The sequence below is a fragment of the Ammospiza caudacuta genome, chromosome Z (assembly GCF_027887145.1).
Source record: "Ammospiza caudacuta isolate bAmmCau1 chromosome Z, bAmmCau1.pri, whole genome shotgun sequence".
NCBI lineage: Eukaryota > Metazoa > Chordata > Aves > Passeriformes > Passerellidae > Ammospiza > Ammospiza caudacuta.
This window is the reverse complement of record NC_080632.1, coordinates 64479024-64491597: the sequence shown is the minus strand read 5'-3', so window position 1 is coordinate 64491597 and position 12574 is coordinate 64479024. Positions and strand designations below refer to the sequence as shown.

Below are 12574 nucleotides of genomic sequence, written 5' to 3'. Positions count from 1 at the left end.
GGAAGAAGCTGTTATTCTCCCAGAAAGAAAAAATAAGATCCTGATTTTACTTGTCTTCAGATCTGCCTGCGCAGTGGACAGCACTAAGACAAAGTGTGGAATAACTCCATCATCTGAACAAAAGACACCCACAAATCTGAAGACTCTCTGATGCAGGTCTCGGCTCCTGTCCACAGGGAACAGACATCATGCACCTTCCATGCTCAGAGCTCTGACAGAGAAAGAGGAGAATGTTCCAAGCCACCACCAAAAAAATTTTATATTACTAAGAGTAGAAACAAAACAGATGTTACCACACAATGACAGGAGAGATTTTCTAAACATGCTAAGAACTTTCCTTTGTCCATGCTGCTATGCAAAAAGATGGGAAAATTGTTATTCAAGGTGTAGCTGAGTAAAGACAGTAGAAAGGCCCAAAGTGGTCATATAAGAGGAGAAAGTTTTCAGAAAATAAGCCAGTGAAATACATCCAATGTGCCAAATCCACAGCAAAGCATGCAAAAAACAAAACAGCAACAAAAAATCCCCTCTGCTTTTCCATCTGAAAGCTTGAAATAATTTTCAAGGATTTTTTACAGTCAAATACTTGCACTAAAACTAAAAGAGTGTATGAAATAGAAATAAACATTTCTACAATGGTAGCTAATGAAACTTGACAAAAAAGTTGGGTAGAAAGACAGAACATTCTTCACGTGAAATGACAATCCGTATCTAAAAAATGCCTTAATTAGAAACACCAGTACATCCTACCCATACTTTAAAAAAACATTTTCAAATTAGCTTCTCCAAGGCATTCGTTACATTTATTCATGTATTAAATTTTTTAAAAGGTAGCATATTAACAAAAATGGTAAGAGTACAGCAGAGCTCTTCCACAGCTCAGCACAGCAAATGCAGCAAATCTTCAGCACAGTAAATATTTTGACAGTATGTTTTAAAAAACACCTAAACAATGTGTGCCACATTTTTTTCCTTACTATTGAGCCTTCATGCAGGCTGAAGTTGCCAGGAGGAGTCACTAACGTCCCAAGGGATTCTTCAGTTTCCTTTCTTTCCTCAACCTGGTCTTTCCATTGCACACCAGAGGACAAACGCTGTCTTCGTAAACTGGAAAGTTTCCACAAAAAGATATTTTAACCAAAATTACTTTTGGCAAATGCACTGTGTTCTTTTAAAGAATAATCAATGGATTTGGCAGATACCACTTTAGCACACCACATGGATTCTGAAACTGCTTGCCTTTCTTAATTGAATGAAGAACTTTATATTCCTTCTAAGAAAGATTTTTCAAGAGGTTATATTTTCAGCTACCAAGCCTCATGACATGCAATTCATAAGATTATCTGGATATGACCTCAAAGTTACATATAACAAACAGAATTCTTCATATTTTAATTAAAACAACAGCTGTCTTCAGAGAGACCATGTCACATCTTGCATCATCAATCCTGATTTCAAGTACAGTTCTTGCTCTTATGGTTTCCACATGCCTCATCTACTCTGGAGTGACTTTTAAAGCAGACTGCCCAGAATTTTAATCTGTTGTTTACTGTGTAAGTCAGGAAAACAGATATATCAAGTGCCTGGCATGACTAAACAGGCAGCTGATGAGGAAACTACAAGGCCAAACAATAGTATAAAGGAGACAGAAGCAGAGACAGGAATCCAAGGAAGAATTTAAAAAGATTGCCTGAGTATTTAGGCATAGTGTCAGTAAAACCAAAAGCTTGCTTAAAATTTATGTTTGCAGAGGATGACAAATGCTTTTCCAGCTCAAGTTTTAAGTATCTTACTAAAAAGCATCTCCATAACCATGAATCTTGTATGAGTTGCTCAGGCCACAAACTTTCTTTCTTGTAGGAAAAACCAGTTTCTTTCATTCTCCACTACTACTTGTGTAAGTCAACATAAACACCTGTGTATACAGAGCCATATAGTTCTAGGCTGAAAGAGAGGTCCTCCAAGTTCTGTTACCACAGACACAGGAGACTGTGCTGGGCAGAAAACATCCCAAGAGATTTCCTCTGCTCTCACACATTTCAATATTTTTTAACAATTTAGAGCATTCAACAGCCATTCAAAAGTTGAAAACAAAGATTACCTACTATAAATGATATACAACTTCTTGACAGGAATCTTAGAGATTCAACTGAGTCATATAAGTGGAAAATAATGTCTTCATAATAGAATATATAAGACAATATATAGAAAAGCCATCTTTTCTAGACCTGCTGGCTATGTTTTCATACACTCACCCCAACCACTACTGGAGGCTGGACCCTACCATAACTACGATTTTCAAAATTTTTCATTTGGCAAATTATCTGTAACAGGCTAGTTATTATCTGTACCATTCACAATACCTTTGGTTACTGATATGGGCCTGTTATTAATGGACTGCCAGGTTCTGAACTTTAGTTTGGTTTGGCACATTGCACTAGATTTTCTGCTGACTGGAAATTGCAGGGAATGTAAACTACAAGTTGTACTCAAGCTGTCTACTGCCACTTTACAACAGCTTTAAAAGGAAACTTACACTTTTTTTCCTCTCTCATGTGCATTTTCTGACTCTCTGAAATCTTTCCTTGATACCCCTGAAAAAGCTTCTCTCGTGCCGCGTTGCTCTTCATTCAAAGCACCTTCAAGTTCTTGAATTCTCAACTACCAAGTTATAAGGAAGCAGTTAAAGGAAGTTAGGAAAGACTACCATGGTCTTTACTGCTGTTTGCTGTTCTGTTCTGCACTTTAGAGCTGAATACATTCTATTAATTCTATACGGAATTAGAAAGCGTTGAACAATGTAAAAACGTATTAATACATAAAGTTCCAAAAAGAGAGAAATAGATATGCTGACCAAAAGCACATTTTGTTGTCCTTTCATGGAGTTTGGATTTTCCTCTTTTCAATTATTTGTATTACTGAAGTTTTCCAGAGGAATTCTATTTTTTTAAGCAGACTCGTAAAAGTGTGGAATTAACAGTAAACACTACACTTGCACTCAAAGCAAAGCACATATGGAGCTTGTTCATGTACATAAACAAGGAAAAAAACCTTATCAGTTTTTCACCTATAAAAGATAAATCTCTAACTTCAAGGAATGCTACCCTCCAGTTCCTTTGTATGATGTAGAAGTAGAGAAGGAATCAAGAAAACTGAATCATCACTACTTATTTAATCATCAAATCAGAAATCTAAGTGACTGTACTTAGAGAAGGTCCTAAGAAAATAATTGAGAAAGTGTCAATGCTTATTGGTGTTACTCAGAAAACAAGAAAATAAAAGATTATATTCCTTCTTGTTTTCTCATATGGTTTTTCAAAAGTCCAGTGTGAAGGCTTTGTTAGTCAGTATGAGATCACTCAGCAATTATCTTACAGGTTTTTTGTACTTGTTTTTTAAAATAAACCCTAATTGCTTTAATGGATCAAACCCTGTGTGATACAGTTTAATAATACAAGAATTTAATATACAAGTATACATATTGCATTTTTCCATGTATTCAAACTTCTCTGGTAACTGCAGATATAATAGCTTTGAAGCCAAAATGTACTCAGCTGAAATTTGAAACTGCAGTCTCAGGATTTATTAATATCTCACACCTAGAGAAGTTGGGTGTATGCACTGCATCTCCAAAATTATCTAAGTACCCATTCCAAAGATACAAGACAGAACATTTCAACAGTTTACCTATTGTGAAACATTTCCTTTCCCCTCACTGTTTCAATGCTACTTTGAATTCTCAAACATAAGAATGTGACATTTTATTTTAATATTTATTCTATTAACTTGATAGTCCCCTGAAAAAAGGAGATATTTTTCTATTACCTTTCACAGTTTTGACACTCATTGCAAAAAATCTATGTTTTTACTGGAGCAAGGAAGGCTTGGCATTTTTCAAAGACTGTACCTTTACAAGTTCATCTTCTGTTTCATTGTAAACTTCTACTAAATATTTAACTAAAAGTTTACCTGCATGATTTCTGTAGCAGATTTACATTGCATATGTGCTAATCTTGCTGCTGCAGCATCTTCCTCCAGTTTCTTTATTTTCACTGTCTCTGCCTAAAAGTACATTTTGAAAATATTAAGTCCAAATATTTAAGAAAGATGATAACATCATGCAAACACAACTTAATTTCTTCAGTTTATTAGGTCTCCATAAACCAACCTGTGGTATCTGAACTACTTGCACTTTAGAACTGTGAAAACTCATATCAATAAATAAGTAAAAGAAAACAATTACATATCCAGAATATTAAAATAAAAGTTTTTGTTTAGTTAAAAGAATTTATGTAGGATTATGTTCTTGCTGCATTTTTTATACTCACAGATACTTATCCCCATGTAAAGGCCTGGACATGGAATTTCAATTGAAAAAATGCTTCTAACAATAGCAGTAACTACAGAGGTGCTATAATAGAAATTCACATGCAATTTTAACTACACTGTTTCCTATCAACAAACTATTTTCACTTAGACTGATGACTGATTTGAAAAGAACAATATACTCCAAAAGGACTCCTGCCTTCAAGTGATGCAACAAAGATCAAGAAAAAGACATTAATATTAAAAGTCATTTGAGACACCGAAAGTTACACAGATACAAGTGAAGTCATTGATTCTGGACAAATAAAGCAAAGTAGCAAGTATGTGAGACTGAAGTTGACTCTACGCACTTCAGTTAGGGAAATACTAATTGAAAAATAAATAAATAAATAAATTTAAATACAAGCTGATGGCAATAAATTTAAACTCTGTATAATCTCACATATTCACAAAAGGAAATAACTGAGAAACAGAGATCTGTGGAAGGCCTATTAAAGAGAAAGTCATGGCACAGAGCCCACCAAATCTACACTACAACAGCATCAGCTAAATGGCTTAAGCTTTGCCTCCTCCCACAAAATCTATGGGCTTAACATGTTTAAATAATTTTTTTAAAAATTCACAAATCCTGCACAAATACTCCCTCTATGCCTCTATATTGCTAAGAGTACTCTCCCAGTGACATAAACCTCTTTCCATCTGCAGTTCAAACACCAGTCTCAGGTCAGGCTCACAGCATTCACCTCTGAATCCACCTTTCCTGTGAACTGATGCTCCATATTTTGTAAATCAAACACAAGGCATTCATAGCATAACTCAGAGGTTTCAAAAATGAAACTGCTCAGTTGTGCCAGTGCTTGCAGCAGCAGACAGAAAGCTTTACCTCCAGTTCTTTGATGAGATACTCCTGTCGTGTATTCTTGAAATCCAGACACTTGGCCTGGAGCTTCACAAACTTGCTGCAGGCATCGTGTTCTGCCTCCATATCCTTCAACTTCCTGGCAATGCTGTTCAGGGCAGCATTTGTCTCCTAAAGATAAATAGGTACATGAATAAATAAATACATCAAGAGGTACTTTTTCTAAGATAAAGTATTGCAGTAGAGAGCTCAATAGAGGAGGAGAGACCGCATCAGATGATGATGTTAGAATTTTAAAATCTCAGATGCCAGCACATGTCAACAGAAGTGTTTACCCAACAGCAAGCATGCTTTTAATTGACCACCAAGAAATCTCTGTTGGCCCAAAAATCACTGTGAACATGACCTTCTGTGATAACACTAAAATCAGAGTCAGATCTCCACAGGAAATCTTTCCCTAAAAGAGTACAGCTCTTCCAATCTCTTCTGTGTCCCAGCTCAGTGGCAATGCTAGAAACAAGGTGCATTTGGGGAAATTATGGAAAATGGGGACATGGGGACAAACGTTCATTTTTGTTGTGATTTTAATTGCTAAAACGTCAGATGTTTTGAGAGACAATTACTCCCACAGACCAAATAATTTCATTTTCTGCTTTTCTGAAAAGGATTTTCCTCTTTGTAGAAACTGAAGTACTTTAAAAACTTAAGAAATATGAAGCCCTCAGTAGAATAAAATAAGATGGTCCCCACTTCTATTTCTGCATACAGAAACTCAACTAATCTACAGGCTGGGAGAATTACTGACATTACTAGATTCTGCAGCTCTGTGAAGTCACTGCTACAAAACCCCATAGTCCATATGAATTTGGACCAAATTTAAGCTAATCCTCTAGCTTTGCATGTCCAGCAAGACAGGTTTCTTCCCTTCAGAATGCAAAATAAATAAATAAGTAAATCAATAATCCAAAATTTACAATTTCTACGAATATATATACCTGGAAAGATTTAAAAATATTTATTTCTTCAAGTTTATCTTCCAGATATTAACAAAAGTGAACTGGGAAATATGAAATAATTAATACATATTTTGCTGTAAAATACCACAAAAAATTTAAAACATTTTATACTGGAAATGTAATTAACATCAGCAAACTAAAATTGTCATGCATATATGAAGCTTGTTAAACAAGTCAGTATGACCAACAGGATTTCAGAGTTCTGAAGAATTTCTGAACTTTTTGGAGGCGGTATGACTGTTTAATAGTATCCTCATAGCCACCTGAAAATATTTGCTCATGAAAGACATGGCTGGGGTTTTTTTGCTTTGTTTTGGTTAGTTGGTTTTCTACTGTGTGTAAACGACACAATCTCCCAAGTATTTTAAGGAAAAAACTGTTCAGGGATATGATCTCCTCTCTAACCACAAGGTGATGGTATTGCCCTTCGTATCGAATCCAACCCTCCTATCCCGGCCCAGGATATGCCCAACAGAGCTCACCACCTGACACAGAGCAGAGGAACCTGACACAAAGCAGAAGACTACTTTTCCGGCGTGTTTCAGACACACATTTCAAATATTCTGTGACTGCCATGCCTACTTCAGCATTTTCACAGCCAGAATTACAGTTTGTGCAGTTTTTCAAGCCAGGATTTGCCTACATGCTCAGAATCCCACTTCTCTGCATGTCTTAAGACCACAATTAAATCTCCTTAGCTTTCATTTTATAACTCAGAATAACTAAAGGAGATTTAAACCAGGCCTGTAACTACTCAACATAAAAGACAGCAACACATTCAAACTCATAATTTATAAACACAGATACTTCTGATGTTTATCTGACAAGTTTAAATGAACTAAGCTTTCAAGCAACAATTAATGCAGCCAAGTCCAGATGTAGCATTTTTTTATTTCCCAGAATTTTATAACTATACATAACATAACTGTAGGGTGGTGGGCAGGGGAACAGCTACAAAAGCAAAGGAGAAAAGTTGAACATTTTTACTGCTGAAGGCAGGTTAGGGTTTGGCACCTAGCAGTGAATCACATTTTCCTTTCAGAGAGTTTTGAAAGTTCTGAAAGACTTCTGAATTCAGCAACGTCAAGATTCTGAAACCCTACATCTCACACTGACCTGTTTAACGAGCTACATGTATTCATGGCAATCTTAGTCTACTCATGTTAATTACATTTCAATTTTGTAGCTTTAATACACTAACCAACAAAGCCCCTACAACCACTGGCAGAGAACGCTGCCAGGGAACTGACAGAGAACACAATGTCCCGAGCCATATGCTGCTTCTTTTGTCCTTTTTCAAGGACAAACATCACTTGACAGAGCATAGCATACTTTTTCAACTTTGATCTTTTGATGCAGCATTAAACTCTCTGAAGGTAGCTTCTATAAAACACTGGACACAACAGAAGGCAATACTCTTCCAGAGCCTCCTCAAACTAACTCATCCACTTACTGTTAGCCAGAACTCAGAGCTTACTCTGCTCCACCTGGCAACTTAAGAAGAAAACCTATCTTGTTCACAGCCTATATCCTGCCCTACCTGTGTAAGGATCAGCTTTGAATGAAAACTGACTTGTGTTTCTGCTTGTCTTGAAAAGAACCTTAGGTCCTGTCCACAAGCTCCTCTGTTTTCACTACCACTGTGTACTGATAACTTGGGTTATGTGTTTACCATGACAAACAGCCACAACGCATTCCATCAAAGCCCCAAATCAGCATTACACACTAAGTGTAACTTCATAAAGCTGTAATCTTCAGAAGTATTCTGCAGTATTTAGCTATTTGGATATTTTTTTTCCCCTTAAACCAGAAAAACCTCAACCCACCCCACACTTTGCACCAAAAAACTTTCGGCCAACATCTAATGAAACTTTCCATCTATTAATACACCATACCTTACAAGCCCTTTCTCTTTCAGCTTTTTCTTTAATAAGGAATTCCATTCTACTGAGGTATTCTCTGAGGATGTTATCTCTATCGACTGCAAATCTTTCCTGTTCCTCTTTCCACTGCCACTGAGAACTTTGAATCATTTCCGCAGTCTCTGCTTCTTTCTGCTGGTATTTGTCATTGAGTACTGTTGTTTACCAAAAAAAAAAAAGGGGGGGGGGGAAGAGAAAAAGACAAATAGCACTGCAAATAAGCATGCTCAGAAAAAAAAGAGAAAAAAGGTATAATGAATACAAATTCACAACACAAAATCTGTGTATTGTGATATCCTATAAAACACTGGAGCATTAACACTTCCATTACCACTACAGAGAAACAATCACATTTTGTATTTCTGTAGCATCTTTCACATAAGGACACAGAAATGCTTTGGAAATTTTTACAAATTAAAGCTCTTCTCCCTTTGGAAAGGAATAAAAATTCAGCTTTTTCATGTGAGGCCTCTATAGCATGGGAAACTTAATTGTGTTTTTCTGCAACACTTGGCTAGCTTATTTCCAAATGTCTATGTGAAACTTTAGTCTGTATCAATTAATTTCAAGCTCAGTTTAAGTAACAGCAAATACAGATACCTGCTACATGAAAAAGACTGGGGGAAAACCTAAGGCAGGTTGGGCTAATGAGCAAAGGCTTGGCTTTTCTGGGGAAATTTACTCCTGCTGAAGAGATTTGAATCTTCAGCCCAGAAACTGCCCCAAGATAGGCAAACACTGCCATCTATTTCTGTGTGAAAGCTTAAATGCCAAGGAAAAGTTCTTTTCCTATAAGCAGTTTTAGTAGGGACTTTGCTTCATTTCACAAACTGGCTTTTGGGTCAAAATATTTTGTATTAGCCCTTTATATTACTGAGTGTAACAAGCTATGTTGGTGTTTATACAAAATGGTGTTTATTCACCATTTTCTAATAGATTTTAACTTCAAATTCATCCCATTCTTCTGAAATTTCTTCCTAGCTGGAGAAGGGTAAAACAACAAGAGACGTGGTGGGAAAACACAGAGAATTAGTGGACACAATGATGGGGAAGACCTGTCACATGTTAGGAAGTCAAGCCTCAAGAACAGCAGAAAAACAGTCTGGAGAAAATACTAAAGACAGGACACAAGTGAGGTGCTCTGTCCAAGAGTTAAGTTGGGATTCTATCAAAAGCACCACATGAGGTGAAAAAGGCTCCAAGATGCCAGGAATAAAGAAGTGCTAAGTTAAAAAATGAAAAAGAAATGAGAACCAACACCAGAACTAGTTTGTTTGACACTAGGCTTCTTTGACATTTGTCACAATAAAAACAAAACCAGAAAAAAAACCCCAACAAAAAACCAAACCAAACAAAAATGAAATCAAAAACCAAAACAAACAAAAACCTCAACCAAACAAAAACAGTTTGAGAAATTTAAACCAACCATAAGATTTGTATAATTTGTGTGTTCTCCAAATAAGTGAAAGTGCATATTTCTTGTTATCTTTTTTAAAAATCAGGCTGTATAATGCACTGGCAAATTTGAAAGTCTCCTTCCATCCTTGTAAGGTTACAGACTCCAGGAATGCTCCAGTCTTTTCACTGAACACTTAAGTTTCACAAGTACATCTCCTGTACCAAATTTAAAGAGTACTTTACTTACTTAGACAACAAAAAAATGCATCTCCCCGGGTTTTAAGTGTGAGAAATATACCTCTGTTTGATAAGGATTAAGAAAGTTTGAGCTTCTGAATGCAAAACAAGTAGGGGAAAAAACGTGCAGGTAAAACCCTTCCTTTCTGCAGACTACTGTCATAACACATGTTACTTGTATAAAAACAAAACCAAAGATGACAAAAAGAGACCAGGTATGAGCAATGAAAAGCTAGAAATATTTGAAAATATGAAAGAACAAAGCAGTACTATGAGAACTCCTGGGGGGAGGGGAAGGGAAGGTTCCGGGAAGGGAAGGTTCCGGGAAGGGAAGGTTCCGGGGAGGGGAGGGGAGGGGAGGGGAGGGGAGGGGAAGGTTCCGGGAAGGTTCCGGAAGGGAAGGGAAGGTTCCGGGAAGGTTCCGGGAAGGGAAGGGAAGGGAAGGGAAGGGAAGGGAAGGGAAGGGAAGGGAAGGGAAGGGAAGGGAAGGGAAGGAAATAGTGTAAATGTTAAACAGGACTGCATTTTTTTCCCCCCTGAAATGGAAAAGGAAGAACTGCTGGACATAGTGATAAGCAAGATGTGGAGAGGGACACCTAAATTACAATTCTGTAGACACTGAAGGAAGGAATAACAGACGGTAAGGAGCCAGAGGGAAAAAAGGTACTGATGAGTTTAGCAGCTTATATTCAATTCACATGAGACAGCAAGGGTTTTGTAAACTCTTATGAGCTTACAGAAGCAGAGAAGTAAGACATGGGAAAATAAGACACTTCCAAAAAATGCTGTAACCATAAAACCTTGTGCAATCTCTGCTTGTTTTAATGACTTGGGACTGATATAGCCTCTAGTCTACAATTTCTCTTTTTTCTTTGAAAATTACCTTGCAGTTCCAAAAGTTTGCTTTTTACATCAGATAGCTTGTCCTCTGCAGAATACAGCTGTATTTCAGACGTCTTTCTAACTAACGACATCTCACTCTGAAGATCTTGGCGAAGAACCTCTCCTTTCTCGAGTTCCAACCTTAAATTCATTACTTCTTTTTCACAGCGAGAGACCTAGAAAATAAATATTTTGGAAACTGCATTCACAGCTGCCATCATATCCATCTGAATTTGAAATACAGTCTTGAAACTATACATTGTAAATACTTTTTTTTAAAATGCAAACCGATCCTGTTCCTATATCATGTGCATGTACCTTGAATATACCCCTCTGTTTTTCCAAACATACTCTGCCTTAAGAAAATAAAAGTCATAATTATATTCCACAGGAAATTTTCTGGTAACTGTATTTAACAACTAGAAAAACATTGTGTTGGGATACTAGATTATCAGACACCTAGTAACTCATTACACAAACTTCAGTTCAATGATGTTCAGCAGTCATCACAGCAGTTAATGGCAGAATTCTATTAAACACAACAAACAGAACAAAGAAAAGGCTTCAAAAAGAGTTCTTATCTGTATAAGAAAGATAAGTCTAGTCATTGCTGCCAAAAACTGACCCAGGAAAACACCTTAAGCACATTAAATGCATGAAGGTGGAAAGTAAAACATGCATTTCTTCAGAACATCTACAAGGCAGCAGCATCCTTATTAACAGGAGCTCCATTCATAGGAAATAATTTAACCCCATTACAAAGATTTTCCCTGATACTCTTGTGGCAAACTAGAACCTAAATGAAGTAGCAGTGAGAAAATACTTCATTAAAATTTCCTTTAGTTTGAATTTTTATTACTGCTATAAGTTAAAATTCTGCTCTTAGCAGTTGAGGGCAGTTGGTGTGGGTGCTCATTCATCTGTTTTCGACTAAATATGAGCAATAAACCAAGTTTGTGGAACCCTGTCCATTTATTTAGAGATTCCTGCTTCTTACACAGCAACTTCCTCTTGTCATGCTCCCATTGTTCCATCAATGGTAAAGTGATTCCGTAAAATGTATCCCTGGAATTACTGAGTTAAAACACTCAAAGAAACAAACCACATCTTATATTCAGAATTCCAAAGCTGGAGGTGCCAAGTATTCTTCTGCATGACTTTGCTATTGTGTAGTGCTCAAGTTTCTTACACGCACCTTCAACTATCAGCAATGACACTAAAAATTATATCAGTTCCTACGGACAGGCATGAGATGTCTGTACAATGCTACTTCTTTGTTATTTTCCAGCTAGTGGCTGTGATTTTAATTCACCTGATGAGAGGACTATTTCAAGGAAACAAATTACATGCATTCCAAGGGTAAAATAAAGCAAACAAACAAACAAACAAACAAACCTCCTTACCTCTTGATTGTGTTGATTGTTTAATTCCAAATTTTTTTCCTCAAGGTTATGGACTTTCAGTCTCAGATGTTCAACAGGATCCATTTCTGATTGATTTCTATTCTGAGGTAACCGTGAACTTATATATCATTACCAGAGCTGAAAAATGTGTTTTGAAAAAACATGAGCATTCCTTTTAAGTTTTAGTGCTTCTTTACTTCAATTACACAAACATGGGCCCAGAGATTTAAACATTCACAAAAGCAAAATTACTTTGTGTAGTTTTCATCTTACTATTGCTCTTTGAAGAAAGGATTGCATAGAATTCCTTATTTTGCAAGATATGAGAGATGTGGCAGCAGGAACTTAAAAGAGAGATTCCCTTTGGATTAACAAAGTTGATTTAAGCATAATACATTCATTATTATTTTTCAGTATCTTTATTTTCAATAATGAACTTCTATCATTTTTGTTTATTAACTTCCAGGAGGCTTAAAAACATAATTCCAATCATGTAAGTTAAAACAACTGGCACGCTTTTTGTGTCCACAG

The 12574-nt window shown here is 36.4% G+C and overlaps 1 protein-coding gene across 1 annotated transcript in view; it reads right to left on the bottom strand.

The window, feature by feature from the left end:
• The window catches only part of LOC131571634 (coiled-coil domain-containing protein 171-like), an 82084-nt gene extending 69957 nt beyond the window's left edge, over positions 1-12127 (bottom strand). The window contains exons 1-7 of the mRNA XM_058824413.1: positions 12044-12127; positions 10642-10816; positions 8097-8278; positions 5210-5356; positions 3970-4062; positions 2537-2661; positions 978-1107 (exon numbers count right to left, since the gene is read on the bottom strand). Of these exons, the coding sequence (XP_058680396.1) occupies positions 978-1107; positions 2537-2661; positions 3970-4062; positions 5210-5356; positions 8097-8278; positions 10642-10816; positions 12044-12127 (936 nt within the window). The remainder of the gene's footprint in view (positions 1-977; positions 1108-2536; positions 2662-3969; positions 4063-5209; positions 5357-8096; positions 8279-10641; positions 10817-12043) is intronic.
• Positions 12128-12574: the final 447 nt, after the last annotated feature.